Source organism: Pezoporus wallicus, unplaced genomic scaffold, assembly GCF_028554395.1.
Source record: "Pezoporus wallicus isolate ANWC-B61680 ecotype Strahan unplaced genomic scaffold, APGP_CSIRO_Pwel_v1 contig_3710, whole genome shotgun sequence".
NCBI classification, from domain to species: Eukaryota; Metazoa; Chordata; class Aves; order Psittaciformes; family Psittacidae; genus Pezoporus; species Pezoporus wallicus.
Window position 1 is genome coordinate 3,428,451 of NW_026640315.1, and position 27,652 is coordinate 3,456,102.

Sequence of the window (27,652 nt, forward strand, 5' to 3'; positions counted from 1 at the left end):
TATCAAAGCAATAAACACCTGGATGTGAGAATTATCTGTCTTCAAAACTTAAGTTCAAGCTTAGGTAAAAAAAATAAATGGATTGGGTGAAAAATATGAAAGCTTTTATCCCAGTGGGAAAAACAGAGCTCCAAATAAAATTGGGAGAAGGCTTTAGCCTCAAAATGTTGTACTGATTTTTTTTTTTTTTCATTTGTGACTGTAAAAAGAGGTCCACATATTTTGGTATTTGTTCCTGGAATCACATGGATAGCAAGAATTTTGTGTAGGCATAGCCTGTTGCTAGGTTGCACTTTTAGTCAGTAATAAACAAAGGAAGATAATCAAGTGACTGAGCGACAGCGAGTTGCTGCTGGGTGTTCTGTTGTTTCATGGTAGATATTTGTATGGTTGGGAAGTTCTTAAATATGAAACAAGAATGTCCAGAACTTTTTTCAGGTAGAATAAATACGTCTAAGAGTTATAATTGTTTGACTGGCAACACTGTAAAGATAGTCAGCATTTCAGAAGGTTCTGGAATGATTAATATTAAGATGAAAAATAAGATTTTTAAAGGGAAAGCATTCTGGTAATAGAATATGCTATTTATAGTGCATCTTCTAAAATTTTTAAATCTTATTATTCTTGCATAAAGCTCTTCATGTGAAGGGTAGTTATCAGTTCTTCAGAGTATCTAGGTGTGAAGTCTGGCTGGTGAGTGCGATGCTCTGATTGTGTTACTAGCTGAAATAGCTGCTGTTATCTCAGGTATTTGTTTTTTTGCTTCATTTTAGGAAAACAGTTCAGAGTCTTGTTTCTCAGTACAGTACGAACACGGCATACATGCAAACATAAGCAAACGCCAATTAAAAGGAAAGAGCAGTTACTGGAGGATTCAACAGAAGACTTGGATTATGGTTTTCTGTCCAATTACAAACTTCTCAACACTGCCATTACAAGAGCACAATCCTTAGTAGCTGTGGTGGGAGATCCTATTGCTTTATGTTCCATTGGAAGATGCAGGTACTTATACATGATCCTTAGTTTGTCGGGGATAAGGATACTGGAAAACGCGTTTGTGATGGCTGATGGATTTGGTAAAATTATGGATGTTCTTTCAGGTGCCAAGTAAGACACTCTGTATTTAAACCCTCAAAATAACTGCATTCCATCTAATATCCTCTATGGGTGGCCAAGTCTGGCTTTTTTTGTCGGTTTTATTTTGTGCTTGTTATGTTCTGACCTTACCTTCTTATCCAGTGTCGTAGTGTCACCATGTGTAACAGCCTACGGAGAAGAAGTGTGAGAGACCTATCACTTGCCCATTGATAAACTGCCCTTAATGTATTTGTAGTTCCTTTAATTTTTACTCGGCAGTAACAATTGAAAATGCTTCATTTTTTCTGTTTTTCAATACCTACTACAATTTTATATATAAATAAAATTAATATATAATTAGGTATAATGTAGTATTTTAAGATTGAATATGATGACAGTCATATGAAGGTAGGAGACTTGAAAACTGCTAATTACATTTTTATATGTCTTTATGACACCAGGAAAAACCCCATTAAGATTTGAATGAATTTGCTTTTTACAGACCTAAATGAAGAAATGTGAAAAATGTTAAGAGATGTGAACACTGATGTTAAGGATACCAAGTTCTTGTTTTTCAAAGGTTTCCTTTTCGATGGAAGAGCTGAAGTTTTGAGATGATTAGAGATAAACCCTGAGGCTTATTTCTCGAAGAGAGGAAACACTGCACTGACTACATTATTAAAATAAAGCTAAAAATACGTATTAGGCAGTTGTTACATCTATGTTGTAACAACTATGTATCTATGTACTTTCCTGAGCAGTGTTCTCCTACTGTATTGAAAATGGAGGTGGTTTTCAAGTATTAGAATTGAAAAACCCCAAATGAAAACCAAACCTTTGTTTACTGCATTTATGAACTCTAACCTGAATTTTAACCTCTTCTCTATTGGAGACACATCAAGAGTATCCATACGATAATAGAGTGATCTTTAAATGACTACTAACGATTTACTGAAAGAGAAATGACGGTTGTGGTTTTATTTCCCTTTTCCCATTACCTGCTTGGGTTTTTTTAGACATACTTGTCTTATGTAACTAACTGATGAGAAAGCTCTGTGCCTCCCAAACACTTGATCCACAAATGATGAGCATCTGTTACAGTCTGCTGGTGCAGTCTCTAGTTCATTGGCTTTCTCTGCAGAGATGCATAACTTAGCTGTAGAGGCTGCCATGCTGTGCTGGCTTACTGCTTCCTCAGAAATTATTCTCAGTTGATAAATTTTGCTTCTCTTGCTGACACCGGGGTTCAGGTTGTGCAGTGTTGCCTAAGTCAGAGAGTTAGTTAATCCCTAGTTAATTCAGTTAGCACCTAGGACCGTTACTGGCTCTCCAACTATCTGTCTAAATACAGCTTTCGTTGGAGAATGTCTTGTCTCTCTAAACCCCAGTGAGGAAGATAATCTCTTGAATTTTCACATAAGCCTGAGTGTTGAGGTTTTAATTTAGATACCCAAAGGGGACCCGGTTTTCAAACGTGGGGGCTCAGCAATTTCTCCAAGTATGGCTCCTTCAAAATATCCAAAATAGGGCGTGCAAAAGCGTATTAAATGAAAGTGTAGGCTATCAGCATGGTACATGTGTTACAGTGTTGGCACTTAGGGATTGAGTTTGCCTTTTGAAGGCCAGCAGCTGTTTATATATGTATAGCTGTTCCAAATTATGAAACAAAAAGATAATTAAGAAACAAGGAGCACTGGAGCTTTATTAAGATGTATCTCAAGGTTTCCCTTTAATACACCATTGTCTTGTTTCACTGAATAATTGAACATTCACTCTTTGAAAATAGTGCTGGAGGGGCTCAGGCGTGCTGCTAGAAAGATGGTTCTTTTTTAGTACAACAGGAGTAGAGAAGTCTGCAAGAAGTGACATTTCGTTAGGAAAAGCAGACCTCAAAAAAAGTTTAGAGAGTACTTGGATTTTATAAATATTCTAATACCTGTCAAAATGAGTCAAGACTCTGTAATGATAGTTGTAGAGAGCTTTGTGAAGTATGCCCAGGGTAATCATTACGTTTCTGTGTGTTACAATGAGACTAGACAGGGCTGTTGTGGCAGACACTCCCTTTAAACTCCAGAGCACACTGTAAGACAGAAGCAGCAGCGTTTTATTCTCTGTTCTTACACCCCAGTACAAGTGCTCCATGTGTAGAGAGACTGCTCAGGGCATTTTAAGCAAAAGTGGATGGGTCTCAGTGGATTTGTGGTTCTTGGCAGTAGGTTTGGTGACTGAATTGATTAATCAGAGGGAGTTCCTTCATTAAAGCATCTTAGTGAAGTATTTCAGTTTGGTTTTTAAATCTCACTTAAAACCTTGCAAGATAGGTTTGCCTTACAGCACGATGCAGAAAAGAGCCATCTTGCATCCTGCATTTTAAAACAGCAATTCTTGTGTCTCTACAATCGTGACAGAAGATGGGCTTTTAAGGAAAACCGTTTTGAATTCTTAACTACATCAGTAACATTATAGTATTCTTGCAAGAAAGACGTTTATTACGTCCCACAAAGCCAGCTACTCAACAGGACGTGACACTGCTGTTAAAATCAGTGTGCAGCCGTCTCTTATTTTACAGGTTGTAGGAAATAACAGTGCTTGCTTATAGATCAGGCCTTATGATTGAAGGGTCACCTAGAATGAGTTATGGGCAAGCACGACTTTAAGAGAATTTTCTTTTTAATACTTTTTTTCAGTAATTTTTGTTATTGATGATTTTTTGGAAAGAAATCAGGTGTTTTGGGGGGATTTGGTTTGGTTTTCTTAAGTAACATCTTCAGACCCTATTTAAATATCTTTTAGGCTTAAGTAACTTCCCTCACAAAGTTTCTTTGAGGTTAAAAAAAATCAAAAGCATTATAAGTATAAAGTTTTTGTATAAATCCTGCTGCAGTTGTTAAAAATACAAAGACTTTTATAAGCAATAGAATGTCATGAGAAAAAGCAGAAGGAGGCAGGTAGGAGTGTTCTTTTATTACCTGGTTTGAAAACCACTCCACCCTCCACAAAGTTGGATACAGACGTAGAGATAACCATGTGTCATTTGGTGGTTGAATCTCTGGCTTGAAATGTCTTCTATATGTAAAACTTGAGGATTTTGTTTGTTTTCCACCTGAGGATTTCCAAGACCCTCTGAGTACTCTTAATACATTAATCTTTACATGACTCTGAAGTGCTTTACAACAGTAGTTTTCAGAGTATATCTCAACTTTGTGACATTGGAGTTGAATGACCTGCCTAAATTCATAGAATCCTTTTGGCATTTCTGGGAATGAGAATCTATATAATCCCTGTGACTCTTTGAGCCTTAATAGATTCCATAAATCACACGCTTTGCAGAATTTTAAGCATCGTCTTTTCTGCCTTTGGTTTTCTAGGAGAAAATTCTAAGTTAGACCTGTCCATGCTATTAATCGTATATGTGATATACACACACCCAGTGCTGCGATCTGATATGCATGTCCAGATCCAAATGTCCATTTTAAATGACTGGGGAGCTTTGCCTAATGCTGTGGGGTTCAGATGCGTGGATCAGGTTGCTTGGTGTATAAAATGAGCATACATGAGAAATAAAAATGCCACATAGTTCTATTAAATCTGTTTCAATTTTAACAGCAGCCATCAAGTCTTACTCCTTTTTGTTGTTTCTAAAAATTGTTTCCATAGGAAATTTTGGGAAAGGTTTATTGCCCTGTGTCACGAGAATGAAAGTCTCCACGGTATCACATTTGAACAGATCAAAGCTCAGCTGGAAGCTTTGGAGTTAAAGAAAACTTACGTGTTGAACCCACTGGCTCCTGAGTTTATCCCGCGAGCTCTTCGCCATCAGCATTCAGCCAGTACCACCAAACAGCAGCAGTCACCACCCAAGGTAAGGTTTTATTGATGATGAATTTTGTCCGAAAGTGGAAGTGAATGTGGAAATGCCTTTTGAGAAATGATAGAAAAGGTTTATGGAACAAGCTGTTTGTTTTACATTGGCATCAATACAATCACATATGAATGCCTGTCCCAGGGGGATCCATAGCATTTGCAAGTGAAAGCTCTAGGCTTGCATTTATAACGCAGTATTTAGCAATATAGCTTGGGATTGTCCAAGCCTGGTTTCTTTACTAAAACGTATCCCTTGGGTCACTCGGGCATGTTCATTGCCTGTTGTAATGACCCTGACAAACTTCAGTCGTGGATCTTGGTCTCAGTGTTCAGAGAAGTCGAATGAAACCCTCTGAGCCAGAAACAATCTCTATCTCACGCGGCTTGTGCTCTGCCTGTACCCTGACAAGCAGTAGGTTGATATAGACCTCGACAAGGTGTATAAGGAAACAACAAATTGACAGCCGAAAGTGATTTGATTTAATCTAGAAAAATCACATTTAAAATTTAGGGACTTCTGTAAGATAATTATTGGATTTAATTGAATGTATGTTTTAAAAGAGTGGATTGCCTAGATTAACTCACGATAATGTCCTTCAGAAGACCAGATTTCATTAGCATCAAGAAGGCAGAGAGATTAAATTACCTGGTTTTGTAAAAGCAGGTAAAGAAGCGATGAAAATACATAGCTTCCTTAAGATGATGAAGGACACTACATGTTGGAGCTTTTTGGGGGGTTGATATATTGGTAATTAATTCTATTTTAATGGTTCTTTGCAATTTAGTTCAAAATCATTTGAGTTACAATTCAATTAATTTTGGTTTAGAAATGCAACTAAAATGCAGGGTGTCAGCCTTGTGATGTATTCTGTTGTACAAGAAGGAAGGAACCTATGTATTTTCCATAGCTTTGCATTATTTGTTGCAGGCTGTATCATTTAAGTGACATTTTACAACAGCATTTTGAGCTTAAACAGTACAAAAATGAAAGCTTTCCCTTTGGCAGTCTTTCCCAAAAGAGGGCTTGTAAGTGAGAACATTTGGTTTTCTTCATCAAGATGCATTTCTTTCTGAAACAAACACCAGATTTCTAAAGCATCCAGTCATGTGTCAAAACAGTAGGCTTACAGAAAATGGTAAATTAAAGAATTGTCTTGAAAAAGCCAGTGCTGCACTCCCATTTTTCATGAGTGCTTCAGCTTTGAGTGCATTTTCTTTAATAATAAAGCATCAGTATTTATATTTTTTGGTTCCTAAATGAAAGAGAAGTGTTTGAAAATACAGGTATAGTACATTAGAAATAAAGGGGGAAGTGAGAGGCTTGTGAATAGACTGCTCTTTATTTTTCTTCTGGTTTGTTAGTAAACTAAGAACTTGAGCAGAAGTCAAAAGAGACGCTTTCGAACTGCCAGCCCTATATTTTCAGTCTAAAATCTTAAGTACTTTAACCATCTATATAGTAATTATCGTAAAATCCCTTCCTTCTGAATACAGTTTTCAGCTAGCATGTGCAGTAACAGAAGTAAAGCAAGCAGGTAATGCTCAATATTTCATACACAGAAAATGGCAGTGATAAGAAATACATTTCCCTTTGCTCAAGTTCTAAAAGCAGATGGTTAGCTTTGCTTATTTTAGACCTCCTAAGTACAATATTTAACATTAAAAGCTGAAAAATTAAAACCTAGTGCTGGTGTATTTTCTAGTGAAAAAATGACAACAGCCCCCACCCAGTCACAGTGCTTTGTGGTGTATGGACATCCGTGCAGTGAAAGGGATTTTGTCAAAACGGCACCTTCTTACTCATCAGAATTACTCTTGGATTTATGTAGAATCACAACCTGGTGTGGGTTGGACCAGTTGAACTGGTCCAGCTGGTTGAACCAGATGACCTTAAAGCTCCTCCAGCTCCAGTCCCTGCCACGGGCAGGGACCCCTTCCACTAGAGCAGCTTGCTCCAAGCCCCTGTGTCCAACCTGGCCTTGAACACTGCCAGGGATGGGGCAGCCACAGCTTCTCTGGGCACCCTGTGCCAGCTCCCCAGCACCCTCATAGGGAAGAGCTTCCTAATTTCTAATCTAAATCTCCCCTCTTTAATGTAAGGACATGAAAAGCCTCTTTGCTATTTATTTTTTAAATAAGAAAGAAACTTTCAATCCTGTCTCTGAGCACACGGCTGGTTTGGAGCTGGATACCTGTGGGCTGCTGTGCTTCGTGGCAGCCCTGTCTGTCAGGGCATCTGCCTTTACCTGTGTTAGTGTGGCTTGGCTGGGGGTGGAGGAAGCATGGAAGGAGAAGAAGTTGGATAGGCACAGCCTTTATTAAAGGTGATGTTGTGGAAACAAAGTTTTGTGAACTCGGAGCTTCCCGCAGGGCAGTTAGTGTGCACTGAATTAGGCTCTGAATTTTATAGCACTATCTCTGCTCCAGCTTTCTGGTCTGAATTGAGGCACTTAATCAGGATGAAGCATCATCCTGAACGTTTTATACACTCAGTGAGGACCACAGGTCTGATTAAGTCTGGAGAATAGTCTCGTCTCCTGTTGACTAGAGAAGGGGTCCTAGGAGTCACAGGGCTGTTGACTGCCTGAAGTCACCTGAATCTTGGTCTCAGTGTGCCTTAAGTGCCTCCATGTAATGTGGATTTTTATACTCTGAAGGTGGAACAAGTTTTTAGGGGAACCTCACTGTATCTTTGTTTGGAGAGCACTCCAGTGCTCTCAGTTGCCATCAGTTAAAGTGTAGGTTTAGGTATTTTGTAGATGGGTGGAGAAATGAACCTTGGTGTGGGAATCTTTGAGAAATTATAATGGTTAAGTTAATAATAGACTGCTAGAGTCATTAAGTCATCAAAACTATGTAAGTAAAAGACAAAGCCAGCACCTTCCCCAATTTACAGATGACCCCAGTTGACTTACATTCACCAGTCTGTGATACTGTTACATGCTGAAGCTTCTGTTCAACAGGACAGCTGTTCTTAAGAATTCATGTAATTATTTGCTGTTTCAGTTCTAAAAACATGGTGTCCATGAAATACAAGTGTGGTAGGTAGAACAGAGATTCGTTAGACACACAAGTTGATGCTAACTGACTGCAGAACAGATCAAGAAATGCCTTGTACTAACCAAAAGTGATTAAGACTTGTTGCTCCCCTACATTTTTAGACTCTTGCTCTCTTTAGTGAATAAACAGGTTTCTTTTTTTTAAGTACTGCAATGAAAAGCAATTATTATTTTAGTTTTCAATAATTCATTTTTAAAAGGAGAGGAGAATTCAGAGACCAGATCTTTCATCTGGTTTATGCATGAGTCAACATTGTCAAACAACCTGTCTTTGTACCCTGACTAATTTGCTCAGACTGCTGGAACACTGCCTAGACTTATCTCCTGAGCAAGAAAAGTTTTGCAGCATCAAAGGGGTTTTAGATTTATTTTACATTCATGAATGTACTTAGGTCCAGATTAAAGAAGTTCTTCCTATCCTGCAAAAGACTGAAGAGCATACTGCATTTGAATATGTGCTCACAGTTTATGAATGTTAACTAATTAGTTGGTGCTGTAAACTCACGGATATATAGGAGTTATAACTCAATTTTCTAACTTCCATTTCTAAGGACTCTACTATATGTGCTTTTGAGGGAGCAGTCACTGTGGGCCTGAAGTTCAGAAGCAGATACATGAAGGGTAGGGAGGCAATCTCTGTTGAGGCTGGGTGAGCAGTTGAATAAAACTGGTGGCAGCTACTTTGTCTCCAAGGTTCTTGAACAGAAACCTGGAGAAGAAAATGGAGCATGCTTCCAGTAAGAGCTGCATGAAAGAGGAGTACTGAGGGTTCTATTAGTGCTGGGTGCTGCTCCTAAAATAAGTGAGATAGCAGGAAATAAAATGGTGAGATAGGAAGCTCTAAAGCAGCTTGCTGTCACTCTCTGTGCATCTGAAAACAACCCTTGGAGAAGGACTGGTAACGACTGACCCACTGGTTAATTGAGTTAGTGGGATTTAATGTCCAACACTGTGGATTCATAGTCTGGTGATGGAAGTGCTAGAGAATCGAATGTGTAAGACTAAAATGTTGGGCTAATGTCTCCAGCTCTGTTTTGTATTTTAATTATAACGTTCACTTGAAATAAAAAGCTTTGGTTTATGTAAGAATGCAGTGCATTACTGTTATTGTTTTTTCCCTTTAAAGGGCAAGGTCCATCATCACAACCAGAATGACCATTTCCCACCTGATGGAATTGGTAAGAATCTGCTGTTACTGAAGGAGTTCCTCTGAGCTTCAGTGAAGTTGATTTGGCTTCAGTGAAGTTGATAGTTATGTGACATAAATTGTGTATCTAGTCTTTTCTCACTTTGAAAGCCTTTTACTACTTGAGTGCATTTGGGGAACATTGGACTGTTAACTAGACATTAGGTATTTCAGAGGCTGTCCCTTTATAGGTGTTGTGCACGCTGACTTAAGAGCCTTAACACAGCATGGTTGTTGGCCTCTTAGGAATAGCTGTGTTTGAAATTCATCATGTAAAATACTGTACCAGTGTATTTGCACTAGAGGGGTTATGAAATTATATTGCATGCATTGTTTTATGAAGTACTTTGAACTTAAAATTGTGCTGTCATATATCCAGATATTACTGATCATACTTCTGTAGTGTAGCATGCGACAGCTTAATAATCTTGTTATTAATTGGAAAAAGTATTAATTTAAAGGAGGATGGTTCTAGTTCTTGATGCGGTGTTGAACAGCTACTCTGACTGTCAGTGTGTTTAATGGGATGTTCTTTCACTGATGCAGTTACCAGATACTGTTTCTCTGTATTTTCTGCCTCTTCAAGTTTTTGAAATGGGATACAGGAATTGATTAATGCTTTCTCTTGGTGTACCAAACCTGTGCTGCTAGAGAGTTGCACACATGGTTTATAAAGATAGATGCTATTAGGATGAGAGAAGAAAGAAATGGTCTTCTTCGTGTTCTGTTTTTGTATGTATATATATTTGTATTTTCTTTCTTTCTTTTCAGTTCAGCCCAATCCTTCTGTTCTAATCGGAAATCCTATCCGAGCATATACTCCTCCCCCTCCTCCTCTGGGACCTCACCCCAATCTGGGGAAATCTCCAAGTCCTGTTCAAAGGATAGATCCACACACTGGGACAAGTATTCTATATGTACCTGCTGTCTATGGAGGAAATATGGTCATGTCTGTGCCTTTGCCTGTAAGAATTCAGTTCCTGTTTTTTTTCCCCCTCATTTATTGTATGTATGAAAATGAATGGCAAAATCACTTGATGAACATTTTGCAGGTTTCTTCAGCCCACAAATATGTGGGCTTAGCTTGGCTTTAGGAGTGACTATGCAGAGGATGAGGACTTAAAAACATTTCTTCCACAAACAACTCCAGGCAGCCTAAAAGCAGTTTCTTGTCCATAGAATTTGGGGTGTTTTCTCAGTTCTAGGTTTAGGCACACCAGTGGAATCTGTCTCATCTGACTTGAGATACCTGCATCTAAGCAATCATTAATTGCTTAGTTCAGTTCTTAATCATCGGAGAGACACTGGTGATTCAGATGGAACTTGTTTCTCTTTATTGGCTTCATACAGTTTAAATTACCAGCTTTGGATGTCTGCAGTGCAAGGTGTCTGAAGTGATAAGAAAAATAAGCGTAGTGGGATGTTTTCCACTTCCAGAACCTCATAGTGAAGATCCCTAATCAGGTCTTTTAGCCTGCCTTTACGTATGGAATTTTGCATTACAAATAAAACTATCCCACTAAAATTTCCACAAGTTAAAGAAGCAGCCTCTGCTTTATTTCTAACCTTCACACATATTCCAGGAGGAAAATGGGGAGAAAAGAACAAAGGCTGCAGAAGGAATATTGTGGAGTATTATGTATGTGTCGTACACAACTCCTGAAGCCTGTGGGAAGGACATGGAACCCACACATGCAGACAGTACTAAATGTTGGCATATGGTTAATTTGTTTTATTAATAATTATGAGTCCTCTATTATAATTCAGGTTATGGACGCTGTATGGAAGGCTTGCTGTAGGTTCTCTAGTTTCAGTTGCGTGTCTCAGGTCATTGGCAGCTATATATTTTCTTTGCTAGGTCAAGGGATTTCCCTTTTTCCTAGCTTATTAGAAGTCTGCATTTGATGGATAAATCTAAATGCAATGAGAAGGCTAGCAGCTGTACCTTTGTCATGCTTGCTCACATTTTATTAATATCAAACCAAGGTAATTTAGAAAGCTCTGTCTTATTGTTCCAAGGTTAATATATTTTTTAATGTATTTCTAATCAAAAGAAATATATTAAAAAGTATTTTGAGCTTACCTTCCCTGAGGATGGATTTTTAAATAATGAAGTGGCAAGACCGAGGTACTAATGAGATAGTTACTGTTGAAAAGAAGCTTCTTGGAGATGATTTGATACTGTACAGATGCAGCAGTAGCCTAAAGCTGAAGTTCAAAGTGCACGTTTCAAGGGCAAATACTAATTTTCAAGGAAGAATTGCATGGAAGTTGTTACACTTAAAACAAGTAGGAACTGAAGTGAAATGTGTTTGTTCATGTGAGATAAAATGATCTCTTTGCTTTGTTTAAGGCAGTTTCCATATCCAAGGTAAAAACCTGAGGAGGTTGTCTGCTGTCATGAGTAAAGGATGCTTTTTCAGCCTGAGTGTTGATGATTGTTTTCCTTGCACTCTCCTCTTATTCATGTGTTTTCCTCCTTTTAATAAATTCCCAACAGGGTGAGGTTGAACTAATTTGATCCAGTGTTGTCTTCTTTTGCATTCCTTTTAGGAATAACTTTTAAATTGTAAAAAATCTTGACTATTTTACATGCTTTCAGGAGGTGAATTTTACTTCAAATATTTAGGAAGGTGATCTGTAATATACGTGTCACATAGTATAGACATTTTGGAGTGGCTGTGTCATTCTTGATGCTGCCAGTAGCCCTGTTAACTTCACTAAGTGTCTGTGGGTGCAGAAACAAGAATGAGTGTTGATACACAGTGTTTTGCCCAGGGTAGTCTTCGAGAATCTTTGCTTTTTGCCCTTTGCTGCTGGGACTGCCCTAAGTGCTCTCCCTTTCCACACCATCTGTACTTGTGTGATTACATTAGTGTGTCAGGTCATCTGATGTATGGAAAACTGACCTGATATCAGTGTGCTTATTACTTCATTTCATGTAGCATACCATAACAGATTGCATTATTTTTCTTGTTCTTTTAATGATGTAGGTACCATGGACGGGGTATCAGGGTAGGTTTGCAGTTGACCCTCGAATCATTACTCATCAAGCAGCTATGGCATATAATATGAACCTGTTACAGGCACATGGGCGTGGGTCTCCTATACCTTATGGCCTGGGACATCATTCACCAGTTAACATAGGACAGCAGCAACAGCTTCAGCATCAAGACAAGGAGCAACATGAACAAAATCGAAACGGTTAGTTGTTGAAATTGCATTGCAAATTGGTTTTGGTTTGGGGGAGTCTGTGCTTTAAATGGGGTATTGTGGAAGGGGCTTTTTAAATCTCTTTCAAGTGACATTGAGGGATCTACAGAGTTAGGGAACCTGTGATTTGCCATTACAAATAGAATAACTAAGATACCGTGAGATTCAGAAGAGGAAGTAATCAAATTTGGGGGGTGGTGTTGAGGGTATAATTGGTCTGTCCCTGTTCTGCAATCCAGTAGTAACTACTTCTGATGTTGTTTACAATTAAGCTGGAAGAACTACTTAGTGATGATTAATGAACAAAGCACAGAGATTAAAGCAAAAGTGTTATTTGTGTAAATTGTATTAAATGTTTATGATGCTGTACAAATAAGTCTAAATTTTCCTGTGTCTGGGGAAAAAAAAGCAACACAAAATAATCAATTTTCCATTGAAACTAATTAATTTCTTGAATGTGTGTAGGTAAAAGTGAAAACACTGCTGGACCTGAAATCACTAAAATTCGAACACCTGAGAAGAAACCTGTAGAATCCAAACAGGTGGGTTTGTCTTATTTGGGATTGTGGGGTTGGTTTGCTTGCTTTTTAATATTCTCTATTTTTAATGAATTTCTTCATTACTGACATGTTTTTGTTTGATTTTTGTTAATGTGAATTTTCAAGGGTTTTCATTCTGTTTTTCTAGGTTGACTTAGAAGCAAATTCTCAGAATAGAAGCCCCGAGTCCCGTTCCAGTGTTGGTTATCCTAATGCTAAATTTCATCGCAAAGAGAACCTTAACCCCAGGCAGCTGAACCTCCATCTCACCCCACCCCACTCACAGTACGCAGTTCCCAATCGCCACTTCCAGCACCTGGCACAGATCCCAAGGCAGCCATATCCTCTGCAGCAACAGCAAAACCTTTTAAGTCAACAGCAAAATCATTTGCCTGAGCAGCAAAACCAAATGCCCCCCCAGCAAAGCCAGGTAGTTCAGCAGCATAATCATTTGAATCAGCAGCCTCCACAACCTTCGCAGCTTTCCCCTGCTTACCAGGCAGGCCCCAGCCAATCTTTTTTTAATAATCCCATTCCCCACCGACCACATTCTCCTGCTGTAGATGCTGTGATTTCAGAACAACACCCCCCACCTATGTTACAAGAAGTCAGTAGTCCTTTGAGGCCTATTGCCCAGCACAACCCTGTTCTGCCAACCCACTTGAACAACTTCATTGAAGAGAATCCATCAGGAATGCCCTTAGGGGACACTTTAGGTAGGTGACTTTATTTAAATTCAGAGTGTGCAATTATAACTACATTGAAGTGAAAATGAAGGAGGTATTTACCTTTTCAGGCATATTGCTCAGAATTGGGTCATTGTTGGGTTAGTTTCCATAAGTAATGTCATTGAGCATAATTTGCTGCTTGAGGCATGTTTGAATATTCAGCACTTTATTAGAAGATCCATGTTTATATGATTTTCCATACAATTTAAATAACCAGGTTATACACTGCAATGCAGTTAGTATATAATAGGCCCTGGAATATACTGTATAAAAAGTATTCTTTTTTTTTAACATAAAGATCTTTAAAAAGGGGCAGTAGATAAAATTTTTGTTTTTAAAACTATTTTTATAGATCGTATGCATGGAAATGTAGCTTTGGAAACAATAAGGCAGCAACAACAAGCCAGGTTACAGCAATGGAATGAACATAATGCCTATCTCAGTCAAGGCACTATTCCATATCAACACCATCACCATCCTCATCTACCACATCTTCCTCAGCAGCCAATTGGATTGCATCAACAGCAGCAAGTTAGGGCAAACTGGAAACTTGCCAGTAATACAGAAGATGAAACAGAGGCAACATATTCAAGGTATTTGTTTACTGAGTCATCAGAGCTTGTATAAAATTGAGCACTGGGCACTGCTGTAACACTGTGATAAGTGCAAGACACGTAAAAATATTGCTTTTTGCTGCTGGTATTATGAAGGTGAAAGTAGCTGACAGGCTGACTTACAACTATGCTTTTATTGTGTGTTATGTGTTGTTCTGTTAGCATATTGGGTAGTAAAGCTGTAGTGGAAAAAATACTTCTGTGGAGCTTTTCAGTGCTGAATTTATGGCATAAGGAATGGGTAGAGAGTAACAGCCTTGTGTTTATAAGAGGTGTCTGAGTGTAGTTAAGGCCTATTAAAGTTGCCAATTCTTCAAATTGAATTAGTAGCCTCAGATTTATATGCTTGAAAAGGAACAATCCAACCCTTCCACAGACACTGCTCCCCAGTAAAACCTGATCTTTTCTTCCTTTTCAAAAAGCCTTTGCTTTTAAAAGCAGATGTAAAAATAACGCTTATCTTTGAGATGAAGCATTAGGGGGCAAGAAAGGACGTTGAACATAAACAGAAAAATGGTTCCAGTGGTCATCAGCTTTAATCATGTGTATTGTAAAGGCTGGATTTTTAAATTGCCTCTGTTTACTGTCATCTCCCACTATGCTTTATTTTCCATCTGATTTGTTATAGTAAAGCATCTAAATGCTCTCTTACCTGACTCTGTGAAGTGCTGAATTGAATATTCTTGACCTTTTGAAGAAGTTTGGAAGTCTGTTGTCCAAGTGAGGGGAATCCCTGATTGTTCTAGGTTTTGCCTTTTGAAGGGTTAAAATTTTCTGTAACTGTGTGAAGCCTTTTACTTCGTATAGTAAAGCAGGAAATCCTTAGTTGCCTCTTTTGAGATAACAAAAAATGATTCTTCTGACTGAAAAGGAAATCTCAATTATTAAAACTTTGAGATGAGGTAGGTATTTCATCCAATTAATCCTCCTGTGCCTAATTTCTGATTGCTCAGCCAAAGCCTTTGAAGTTAGGGTCAGTAAGTGCAAAAATGAGTATATTTAAATTCAGTGTTTTGTGCTTTTGAGTTGTCTCCACGTCAGAAAGAGTGGGATTTCGGCAAAACATCTGTTCTTTTTCTTGATACATTTGTTCTGTCAATACAGATTCCAGGATTTGCTCAGAGAACTGTCACACCGTGATCAAAGCGAAAGTCGGGACTTAGCTGAAATGCCACCCCCTCAGTCAAGACTGTTGCAATACAGACAAGTTCAGCCCAGAAGCCCACCAGCACTCCCTTCTCCTTCCTGCAACTCTAACCACAGTGGTCACTTCCCTAACTTCACTGAAAACAGCAGAGACATTGAAATACCCAGTAACCCAGCATTTCAGCAGCATTTACCCCAAATATACAATCCCCCTTTCTCAATGCCATCTGAACATATAACCCCGTCTCCCTTGAAATACCTGCAACCTGATGGATCGTGGACTTATGCTAACCTACAGCAGAATCACCTTATGGGGCAGGGCTTTCATTATGGTATACCTCCATTGCCCCATAGGTCGCAACAAAACCCTTTTATACAGATACAGAATCATCAGCATGCAGTCGGTCAGGAGCCATTTCATCCACTCGCATCTCGAGCGGTATCTGCTTCTTCGCTCCACAGCTTAGAAGAGGTAGGCATTTTTGTCTGTAGCTGAAGTTGGCGTGTCATTTTAATATCAAATTATATGTTCAAGTGGTCATGAATGAAAAATAGCTCGCGTATTAAAAGCTCACACTGGGAATTTCTGAGGTAAAAATTTTCTCTGTTCACCCTGTACGTATTCGTGGTTCTCATCACTGCAGGTAAAATGTTTTCGCTACTAAACGGGAGGTCTTGGCCTTTTGACTGTTACTCAGAGTTTTCTTGCAATCACTGCTGTATTAGCTGCATGTCATTTATCTGGAGTGCAAATTAACCACATCCCACCTGGGTGAAAACTCTTGAAATGGCTCTCTGAAAAGTCAGCTTTATAAGCCAGCCAGTTGCTCGGTATTAAACTGTGTCTGAGTTACTTTTCATAAGAGCTTAAACAATACAGTTGTTTCAGCATGGCACAAAACCTGATTTAATAAATCCCACCTACCCTGAGCTAATTCTGTGCAAAGCCATCCTGTGTATCTGGGGGCTCAGAGTGTTGGAAATCAGTGCAGAGAGATGCAGATGTGCTTCATGAATCCAAGTCTAGCACAAACGCTTCCACGTCCCAGCTGGCTCTACCCGTCTCAGTCTTTTTTGTTCTGGACTTTTAAGGATGTGTGTTACGGGATGCAGACTATGCAAGCACATAAAACTAGGACAGGTCATGTTCTGAACAGTTTTTAATCCCTGTTGGAATCTGGAGTGCCAAGGAGTGTATGACATGTAGACGTGGAGTATGCTGGAAGCCAGGTTGTATTCCAGGAATGTCAGAATTGATATTCTCAGATAATCTTGCACTGACTGCTTGTAATCCAATATTGGTACCTCAAGTTAAGTGGCTTGTTCTGTGATACATTTCTGTCAAGGTTCTTACAGGAGCTGTGGGGGTATCCCTGCTTATCACTATCCCACATATTTAATTGCCTTTTGACTTGTGAAAATAGAAAATACTTCATTTATGTGCCTGAGCAGAATAACTAAAACTTCATTCCAGTGCATTTTACAGATTTCTGTCGTAGATCCAGAGAAGTCACTGGAGTCCTCAGGCCCAGCCAGAGCTGTAGCAAGGTTTGGTTTTATAGAAATTCTGTGTCTCAGTCCATTAAGCCATACCACCTTGTATAAAATCTAACACTGTGTGACAGCAGTTAATGCTGTCAGTAGAGCTGGACAAGAGAGCAATGGCTTTTCAGCAGAAATAAACTAATAAATATTCCTGTAGAGTTTGTGACAGCTCCTGCTATCCGAAGGCAAATAGAGTGAGCCTTTATGTAATTAGTACAAATTTGGGTTTGGTCTTATTTCTTCTTCCTTTCAAAGCATGTGACAGAAATGCCAAGCCCAGTAAAAATGTTTCAAGACAGAGACTTGCTTGTGAAGTTTCCGGGACTGCTAGTTCAGCTGGTAGGTAGGACTGAATGCACAGCCTGAATACACAATGCTGTATTTTTAACAGAAACCCCTCATGTAAGGCAGGTGTCAGGAGAGACGTCGTGACTTTTGGTATCTTTACTAAAGAGTTTTCTTAATCACCATTCATTAAACTTGATACTTAAAAGCTCTTGCATGTGTTTAGTCAAACCAGATTTGACCTGCATATCAAAGGGAATACTTAAGTTACAATGTGTGGTCCTATACTTGCAAGTGTCCAGAACTTTGATAACCTCCTGACTGCTTACCAAATTGCCCCTTAAACTCAGTAAGACATACACCTTCTGGGTGTGATTCAGGCAGTAACGTATGGACTTCTGTTGTTGGATATCCTCAAGAGAGAAGAGTGACAGGGTATCAAAGTGCTGTTCCCTTCATATATCATGATAGTGTGGCAGCTATAATGACATATTACAGTTTTCTTTCATGCACTCTTTTTTCCCCCTGCCTTGTTTTTTGTGGAAGATAGAATAACAATATTGGGGCATTGCAAGTTAGTGATTTGATATTTAGTTAGCTAATTTTTTTAGGACATTTCATTAGGATGTTTACTTTTTTCCTTTACTAAGTATAGATTTACTACTATGACTTTATTATTTGTGCTCTTGTTAGTAGAGTGCAGAAGGGAGCAAATACTGTGTTTCTTCCCAAAAATAAACTATAATACAACAGATTTGCTTTGAATCTTGAGAAGTTTAGAGTCCTTGAAGCCAACAGGTTGATAGATGGAGCTCTGCATGATCTACAGGGTTTATGGAAACAAGTAAGCTCTGTGGTTTCAGATAAAATTCTCTGTATTATTTCTCCTGCGGGCTCACACTTCTCCGGAGCATTTGTTTTGTGTGTACATGCACAAAACCCAGCATACAAATGTATGGTGCTTCCCCAAATCCTGGTATACAAGTCACTCATTTGTCCTTTGGAAACTAAGCTCCATTTTATTCCTCTCTACACTGTAATTGAACGTTCTCTCTTGCTCTCTCTGTGCTTCATTTGCTTCTGGGTAAATGCTGGGTACCTTCCTCCTCACACTGAGATACATCTCCCACGTAGGAGTGTGAGATGTAAAGGTTGATAAGAATTAAGGAATCTCAGTTGACACTTTTTGCACTTCCTTTAAAATTCTATGCCTCTTTTGTGCAATTAAAATACCTTATCAGTGATGGCAATATACAACATGGAACTTGGATTTTTTTTCTAAATGCAAAGAAGGTGGTTTTGTTTTTTGTTGTTTTTTTTTTTTATGAGACATTGCAGTGGAAAAACTGGATGGAGAACCAGTATTTGATACACACAGTTGAACAAAAGGAGCAAAAGGCCTTTTTTTGTTGTTTTCTTGTTCGCAGTATGAACCAAGAGGACCAGGCAGGCCGTTGTACCAAAGAAGAATTTCCTCTAGTTCAGTCCAGGCTTGTTCTGAAGAATTAAGCACTCCTCAAGACAGTCTTGGTCAGTGTAAAGAGCTTCAGGACCACAGTAACCAGTCATCTTTCAACTATTCATCACCTGAGTTGTGGGTAAACTCCTCCTCATCTGCCCCATACCCAAACATTCCATGCAATGGAGCCAACAGAGCAGTTCCACCCCGGGAGTTGTTAGGTAGGTACAGACTTATCTTTGCTTTTCTGCTTCTCTCTCTGCTCTATCAAGTAGACTGTTTAGGCTGGAATAAGCAAGTGTGAATGGAAGGGTTGTTCGTTTGGTTGGGTTTTTCCCTTTTCACAAAATCTTTTCTGCCCTCTCTTCAAATCCTGAGACTAACTTAAGCAAAGATTTTTTGAAGTATTCCTTGTTTTAGTAGTTAAAGGTATGCTCAGAGTAATCCTGTTTTCATTTGCTGTCTTGTTTATGTTCCAGTATGTTGCTGGTGTCTAAAGAATACCATTGAGTGTTCATCTGCAATACAGATTCTTGCCTTCTTACAAAAGTTACAGTAAACCCACATGTTCTCTTACAGTGGTTTCAAGTGCAACTCAGTTGTTGCTAAATGAAGCTAAGGTAACTGGTGGGCTTCATTTGCAAGATAGATTATTTGTTTCCAGAATAAATGATGCTTCTTGTTGATATTACAGTCTGGAGGAGAAACAACATAAACTGAATTAGTAATTTTATTGTATTTTCTAGTAAATTCTGGTACTTCATCAAAGTAATGATGAATTTTAAACTCACACCATGGAAGAATCACACAGGAACCTGGCTTCCCTGCTGGCAGTAGCAGTGCTGATTGATTTAGCAGAAGGAAACTAAATTAACTTTTCAGTGATTAAAAAAACCTGCAAGTAGGGAGTTGGAGCAGTGCAGCTATTCATCTGTTCTCTGGATTTTTGATGTTTGTGAAAAACAAAATTACCAGCATAGTGCAGTTTCTTCTCCGTGATTTTGCTTTGAGGATCTCCAGTGATAATTAAAAAATAATACTAAAAACGAGCAATCTTTGGTGTGAATATTAAAAACACTTAATAATGTGTAAAAATCGTTATAAGCTGGGTTTATTGTCCCTAAAGGTCTCATTGCTTTGGGTCAAATTTTATAAACCTGAAACATCTTGTAATTTCATAGTGTAGTAATTGTGAGTAGAAAGATGCATTGCAGAATGAATGAAAAAATGCTGTTTCTGTCAGCAACAGCACAAAGTGTTAAGTTCCTCATGTGAATTTTCATTGCCAAAGTGTGCAAATGTTATTTTACAAAACCATATTTAGGGCAGCCTCTTCTGGGCTAAGTTCAAACTTCAAGTTCAAGGCACCTCCTTCAGTCTGTATTTTCACTGATAATCAAGTTGTTGAATGCATGATACGTGTCATCAAGAGTGACACCCATCTCTGCAGTTGCTCTCTAGACTCTGTGGTTATCTGATAATTGCTCAGGAGCCCCAACAAGATTATGTTGGGATCAGGTGATACCCCATCTCCTTGCTTTAGTGTAACGGTTGAGAACATGTTTGTGACTAAATTCGTCAGAGGAAATATGTGTCTGTAAAGGCACCATATCTATCTGTTTGCTGTCAAATAGTTAATCCTAAACAAAAGGGGCAAGTTTAGATTAGTATCAGCATTTGCAGTGCAAATGTTTTGTGTTGTAGTTAAGCATGATTTCTGGTTTATAAATAAATGTATATTCAACATTGCCCTGTATCTGATGGTTTGTGCAAACAGATCTCCATTTTTATGGCTGTTGTGTTTTTCTGCTTTACAGCTCACTGGCTATGATGATCGTATTTAAAGCCCAGAAGTGTTTTATAGTGCTAAGGGTTAATGACCAGTAACTTCAGCATTTCTGGTTACTATTGATTTTTATCCACGAAATTAAAACCCATGAGAATGAGATGCTATGAACTAGTCCTGTGTTCATTGCTTGAGAGTGAGCAATCATGATGCCAGACTGTTCAAGGCCTTGTATTTCCCATACACCAAGAGATGGCTGTGGCACAAGCGCTCGGTTATCTCAACGTGGATTTACAGAGTGCAGGGGGAGCTGCTGTGAAATGCTCAGTGGTGTTGTATGCAAGCACTTTCCAAAATTGCAATTTGAGAGCTTGTTTCTTGTTGCTTTTTCTGTTGATAGCAAGAAAATGTTTGAAGTTCTTGAACAAGATGTTTATTTGGGATATTTTCTCCTGTTAGACACCTTTACCACACATAGCTTTCACCTCTGGCCTTGCTTGTCATTACTTGTCTTCTCTTGAGTGCTGTGGTTGTTTTGGGGAGGTTTTTCTGCTTGTGTTCTGGGGTTTTATTCTTTGGGTCATAGCAACCCTAGCAAAACTGTTTTGCTTATGTTCTTTCTATATTCATTCTTCTATAGGTTGGATACTTTTTTATTACTTCATTAAAAACAAAAGCCTGTGCATGACCCCTCCAGTGGGAAACTTAACGATATACTTCTGGTTTTTCTAGTTTTATACTCATTTGATGGTATTTTTTTGGGTTTATGCACTTCAAAAATAACATTATACATTTAAAGATTGAAATAATTACAGGATATCTCTGTTGCCCAGCTCCTTAGCTAGATAGAATGTAGACCTGTATTTCAATCTCTGGCTATGTAAGATAGCGGAATTCTCCAGATAAAAGTAAGATGCCACATTAGGATTCAGGAAATTCACTTGAAAGCAGTTTTATAGCTATGGTTTAAAGCACCATTTTTTTTTGATAGTTACAAGGGTAGTTAAACACAGAGCAAGAACATATCAATTAGCAGGAATGCATTCAGACTAAAATGTCAATAATTATTTGGATGGCATTCAGGAGTCAGAATTGCTGTTTGAGAATGAATTATATATGGTGCTGTAAAGTTTAATTTTAGCCTATTAAGCTCTAAAGCGAGAAGAATGAAATGCTCTTTGTGCTGTCTCAGTGGATAAAGTGTTTAAATTAGAATATATCCCTTTCTGAAGCAGCTTACCTTCGGTGCCTCTGCTAAATCCACCTGTGCAGAATTGCAGGTTCAGTGTTACAAACTCTGCGGGTACACACACCTGGACAATCTCTTTGATAACGTCTGTCGTCTTGGCATTGCTGACAAGGATAATACATGAGCCAGTAGTTGGGGATGAAGCTAGATAGCATAATAAGCAGAAATTTCCTAGGACCTAGAGTGACTGAACACAGAAAATTGGTGGTTGCAGTATCCTTCAGTACTTTGGTGTTACCATAGAAAGATTTCGACTGAATATTAGGATAAATTTCTTCACTGAAAGGGTGGCCAGGCATTGGAACAAGGCTCCCCGGGAAGTGGTGGAATCACCATCCCTGGAAGTGTTCAAAGAAACATGTAGATGCCCTTGGTGACATGGTTTAGTGGTGGACTTGGCAGTCCTGGGGTAAAGGTTGGACTTGATGATCCCAAAGGTCTTTTCCAACTGAGCTGATTCTGTGTTTTCCTAAGTCTGAGCTGTTCATTTAGACAAGCTGTGGTTTACTCCTTTCACAGCTCCACCGAAGACGGTCAAGCCCCCAGAGGAACACCTGAAGGCCGAGAACATCCAGCTATCCAACTCCTTCAACTACAGCGTGCTGCAGCATCTCGGCCAGTTCCCACCTCTCATGCCCAACAAGCAGATCGTCGAGTCGAACAGCAACAGCCAGCAGAACGCTGGTGGGAGCAAGCCGGTCATGTCCTACGCAAGTGCTCTGCGGGCTCCACCAAAGCCCAAACCTCCTCCTGAGCAGACAAAAAAGAATAGCGACCCTTTGTCTTTGTTTCAGGAACTTAGCCTAGGTAGTTCATCAGGTAGCAATGGCTTTTACTCCTATTTTAAATAACCAGATTATTTTTTTTAGAGAGAATTTAATTTTTATTTGTGTCCGTAGATCTAAGATAGTTGGGGCTTCACCTGTAGTTGCAACTATTCCCTTTGTTTATATTAGTAACTATAGCCTCACTTAATTGCTTTGCTGCTAGACTTGCAACTAATTTGGGGGGTTGGTTTTTTTCGTTGTTTTTTTAATTATATTCCATTATTTTGCATTGTTTTGGACGCGGGTTGGGGTTGGGTTTTTTTTTGGAAGCTTTTCTGTAGGAAAACACCTGTTATTTTTTAAGTTGTGTAACGTTACTGATCTGTTGCATTAAACTAGCAGCTGAGAGGTTCTTACCTGTCCAACAGAAAAAGAAAACAAAAAAAGAAAAAAAAAAGGCAAAAAAAAGGCAAAAAGACAAAAAAAAAGTTTGTCTAAATTGTATTTAAGAAGATTGTAAGTAGCATTTACATTTATTCAATAACATTAGCATACTATGCTGGGTTTCTGTACCAGAAATGGCCAGTTAATGTAAAAATGTATGTTATTTCTGCTTAAATTCATTTAATTTTCTTTCTTTTCTTTCTTTTTTTTTTTTTTTAAATAAAGGTGCAGCATCTTCTAAATCCTTTCAGTTTTATCAGCTTTTTTGTGAAGGGATGCTGCATTCTCAGACTTTTCTAGTTTTAGATTCTGTATGATGTGGTATTGTATTTTCCATCCACCATAGGGTAAAGTGAAGGCATTCTTTGCGGACACCTTTGCCATTGTTTGGAAACATTCAGATAAAAAAAGTATTGGTATACTTTAAAATAATAAAAAAAAAAATAAAAAGGAAAAAAAAAGGAAAAAAAAAAGAAAAAAAACCCTAACAAAAAAAACCAACAAAGAAACTCTACATTTTATTTTTGGACAAGCTGGTAATAGAAGCTTGTTTGAAAAGTTAATTTGATAGGTTTTTTAAATGAATCATGAAGCTGAAAATAAATTTTTAGGTATGTTGGTGCTTAGTAGATTTAATAACTATTTTAAAAAGGACAAAAAAAATGCGTGATTTTAGTAAAACTACTCTTTTTTTTCTTTTTTTTTTGTTGGTTTGTTTCAATTTTTTTTTCCACTATGCATGTGTAAATGTTTGTAATCTGGCTTCTCCCCCCCTCCAGTGGTATAAAGAATTGTGCCGCTTGAATTCTTTTTTTCCTTTCTTATCTTTTTTTTTTCTCTCTCCGGTAAAACTTTTGGTACATTATTTGATGTTTACATTAAAATGTGACATTATACAAGGAAATTCAGATATTTTGCTAACTGTTTTGTTTGAGGAACATCATTAAAGAAGAGATTTAATGTTTGTCAAAGCTGTATCCAAATTAATCGAAACCTTTGGGGGATGAGGACGGTTCCCAGGTTATTTTATCTATATATGAGTTCTGCCAAGTTCTCCACAAACCTGGCCCCTGAGGAGAACAAGCTGAAAAGAAGAGAATTCTGATTATGGGCTATTTAAAAATTAAAGAGATAAGTGTGAATGAAAACTCGGAAGATGAAATTTGTCGCTGAAGATTTCAGGTCTTGCACACTGTTCGTACTTTAGCAGCTGGGGAGCTAGCGAGGGGGTGTAGTTTCCCCAGATCCATAGTCCTCCTTTTACACTTGAAGTAACTTTAAATCTGGGAAATGCATTACAGGGACTGAGCTGGGTGTAGCTGCAGTATTCCTCCACTTAATAACATGCAAGAATTAAAGTTGTAGAGCTGCGTGGGGGTGATTTCAGATTTCTACAGCTGTCCATGGGACACCTGACTAATGAGCAGTGGCTGCTGCTGTATTCAATCAGATTTTTGCTCTGGTTACAATCAGGGTTATTATTTCTTTTGCATTTGACTTCATGTTTTAAGGCAAGGGTCTTTATGTAATGGGGTTGATTTAAACTCAGTACACTGCAGAGGTTTGCATATAAATTTTTTATTATAAATCTTTGCTGGTTTATGATTCAGAAACTTATCTGAAAAAAACTTTTTGCTGTAAAAAGAAGAGCACGCGTAACTCCTTAATTTATTTCCTATATGTCTATACCAAACAAAAGATACTGAGGGAGGGGGAAGCCCCTCGCCAAGTTATGCACTTCAGCATATGGCATCCAATCAAGAGGACCCAAAAATGAGGAGAGGCCAAATTCCACAACCTTGAATCCATCAAAACTACAGTTCAATGGGATTTTGCCAAGCTGACGGGTGCAGAAATAGGCCCATGGGAAATTGATTTGCAAGGGCCGGGTGTGTGCTCAGTCTAAGTTAGCCTCAGTCTTTTTATTTCAGCGGAACGGTGCCAGTTCTCCTTAACGGAGTGACTGGCGCTGCTCTGAGAGAAGAATCTGTGTGCCTGAGCGTTGTAGTCTGTGAAGAGTTCTTGATGAGATGTGCGAGACTATGACAGAGGAGAGGTAGGGTTCAAATGCACTTCACTTCGCCGAGTCGGCATTGTAATTTCAGGGGCTTCAAAATCACTCATTTATATGGAGCAGTCTTTTGATTCTGTTCACCATATTTGAATATTAAAACTAATAAACATCACTTGTTAATTTACTGCTATCTGTCAATTAGTTAAGGGGGAGATGGTTGCATCTCACCACGTTTTATTCATGTTTTACACGGGCATTTTTACCTGCACTGAAAATGCTATGGTTCAAGGAGCATTTTCTCTCTTGATGAAAATCCCTGCTGGTTTTGGTTCTAACTTTTCCTAAGCGCTCTCACCCAGGAATCTGAGGATGGGATGGCAGAAATCCTCAGACATATTTTCTGCTGGAAGATGTCCTCAAGTATAGTTTGTGCTGTTTTAATTCTATAGGCATTCCCGACTGAGCAGAACGTGAACGCTGCCCTTCGCTTTACAAACCCTGCGAGTACCATTCCTTACTTTGATTAATTAGTGTTTTGCTCCCAGCTTTGTCAAGTTCAGCTGTTTTGGTGCCTTTTTTTTGCAGAGATCCTGCTTTATAAGCAATTCTTTTGCTATGTGTGTGATATCTCAACTGTAAGTAGCACTGAGGACGCTGTGCCTGCCCACTTCGGCTCTCCTTTGGAGTGAACTCAAGCATATCAGAATCCGCACGTTTCCAGAGCCATCAGGCCAGGATGCTTCATGCTCTGCCCTTATCATCGTTCAACTCATTTCATTTGTTTTGTTAGTTTTTTAACTTCCTGGTTTTCCTGGAAACACTGCAGACAATTAACTTGTCAGGCAGGTGGGGATGATTTATGGTGCCTATAAAATTTGCACATCATATTCCTTGACATGAAATATGGGCTGTTTGTGTTGGTATAGCAGTGCTTGCTCCAATGTCTTTTTGTGAGCTATGTCAGGAGCAAGGATTCAATCATTCAATTCTTTTGTAGCTCTTTCATTCAAGGAAAGGAAAAAGATCTACAGCAAGTGCAATGGAAGTGTCAGGTTGGGGGGGGTGGGTGGGTTTGGTAACTTTAGCTTTGGTTGAGAAATGTTTTCATGAAAAGTTTCTATCTCATTAAGGATTAATAGATGCTTCTGATAAATGACAGAAGCTGCTCTGTGATCTGAATTCTCCCAGGCTAGTTAGATGATGTCAGTCCATTTTCCATAGTCTTGCTCACTCCTGAAGGGCAGATGTTTTCATGACCAGCTCAAGCCATCACGGTGCTGCCAGTGATACTAGTAATGGTAGATGTAAAGCTGGACTCAAACTCTGGGGTGCAGCCCTACCAAAACAGGCTTGTGCTGCTCCTGCTGTTAAAATGAAATAGGCCAGAAACCCACGTTCATTCCCTTCTCTGCGTTTTCTTGTAGAAAGCAGGGAAGCTGCTCACTGCCTGTCTAGCTGCAGAGTGTGCATATGTGATGTCTGTATAGCTTCAATTTATGTTCAATAGCTCCACTGGAGCCAGAAAACCCATCAAGTATGACAAAGCAAGAACAATCTCATCCTCTACTGCAGTCAAAACAAAGCCATGACGCTCTTTTCTTGCCCTTTGGTGATAATAGAAAGGGTAAATAATTTAAATGGATGCATTTAAAGCAGGTACTGTTGGTGCATGCGTGTAGTTTATGGTACAGATTAATACTCCAGTATTTAAGTTACAGAAGTAATACAAATAATTAAACTATAAAAATTATACAAAGGGGCACTGTCCCACCATGGAAAGTGGAAGCTTCTTTTAAATGCAGTTTAAACTGAGGTTCATTCTATAAACAGTTTGTGCACATGGGACAGGTTCCTGGCATGCGAGTGTCTGACTGTCACACTCTGGATGGAGCCCAAGGGCTCGGTGTTAATCCCCAGGGCCCTCCTTGGGGCTGGCAGGACACAGTTCTGTGAGCAGCCATCTCTTGACATCGATGACCTCTTGTATCAGGTATGTTCCTTAAGAGCTATCAAGGCCAGGAGAGAAAGGGTCTCTGTGCAGTGGGGCCAAGGATCTCATTGCAGGGAGAGGGGGGGGAAATTCTCCTATCTCTGGGACTGTCTGGAAATCATTCCCACAACAAAAATAAGGACAAAATAAAGACAAGAAAGAGGTGATGGCCACAAGGCAGTGAGAGTGGAAAAGGGTCAGGAGCTCCTTGTCCCGTGCCTGGCCGGGGCCAGGTTGTTGCTGCTGCGGATGCGGGCGCTGCAGATGGATGCTGTGCCGAGAGCTCAGCTAGCTGCGTGCTAACCAGGCAGTTCTGCTCGTCAGAGTTGTTAGTCTGGCACCTTTTCTGCACATTAAATTCACACCACACAGCATTTCAAAAGAAGGGAAGCAGATTCTCCCCGCGCCTTGTGCCTAACGCAGATCCTGCTCTTACATAAACAAAACTCTCCATGCCTCCTCTCGCTCTGGGATTTAACACTTGGCCTTTGCAGTGTGGTGGGCAGGTACCAGCAAGAGAAATCTCACAGTACCGTGTCGTGTGTGATACCCTGGGGCACGCTGGTGTGTGAGCCCTGAGGAGGGGATGGGCAGGGATGTTGGTTTATGGAGGGGCAAATAGCATGTACCCGTTGGAGCCATGACCAAAGGTGTCCATGGGTCTGGTAGTGGCAGGACCAAGGCTCA

General features: G+C 39.2%; 1 protein-coding gene across 7 annotated transcripts in view; it reads left to right on the top strand.

Annotated features, from left to right (window-relative positions):
• The window catches only part of HELZ (helicase with zinc finger), an 87,731-nt gene extending 62,572 nt beyond the window's left edge, over positions 1–25,159 (top strand). For all 7 annotated transcript variants that reach the window (XM_057418550.1, XM_057418553.1, XM_057418555.1 and 4 more), the window contains 11 exons: positions 774–1,002; positions 4,735–4,939; positions 9,127–9,178; positions 9,958–10,151; positions 12,180–12,390; positions 12,865–12,941; positions 13,087–13,654; positions 14,019–14,259; positions 15,385–15,898; positions 18,684–18,936; positions 22,270–25,159. In XM_057418550.1, the coding sequence (XP_057274533.1) occupies positions 774–1,002; positions 4,735–4,939; positions 9,127–9,178; positions 9,958–10,151; positions 12,180–12,390; positions 12,865–12,941; positions 13,087–13,654; positions 14,019–14,259; positions 15,385–15,898; positions 18,684–18,936; positions 22,270–22,601 (2,876 nt within the window). In that variant the 3' untranslated portion in view covers positions 22,602–25,159. The remainder of the gene's footprint in view (positions 1–773; positions 1,003–4,734; positions 4,940–9,126; positions 9,179–9,957; positions 10,152–12,179; positions 12,391–12,864; positions 12,942–13,086; positions 13,655–14,018; positions 14,260–15,384; positions 15,899–18,683; positions 18,937–22,269) is intronic.
• Positions 25,160–27,652: the final 2,493 nt, after the last annotated feature.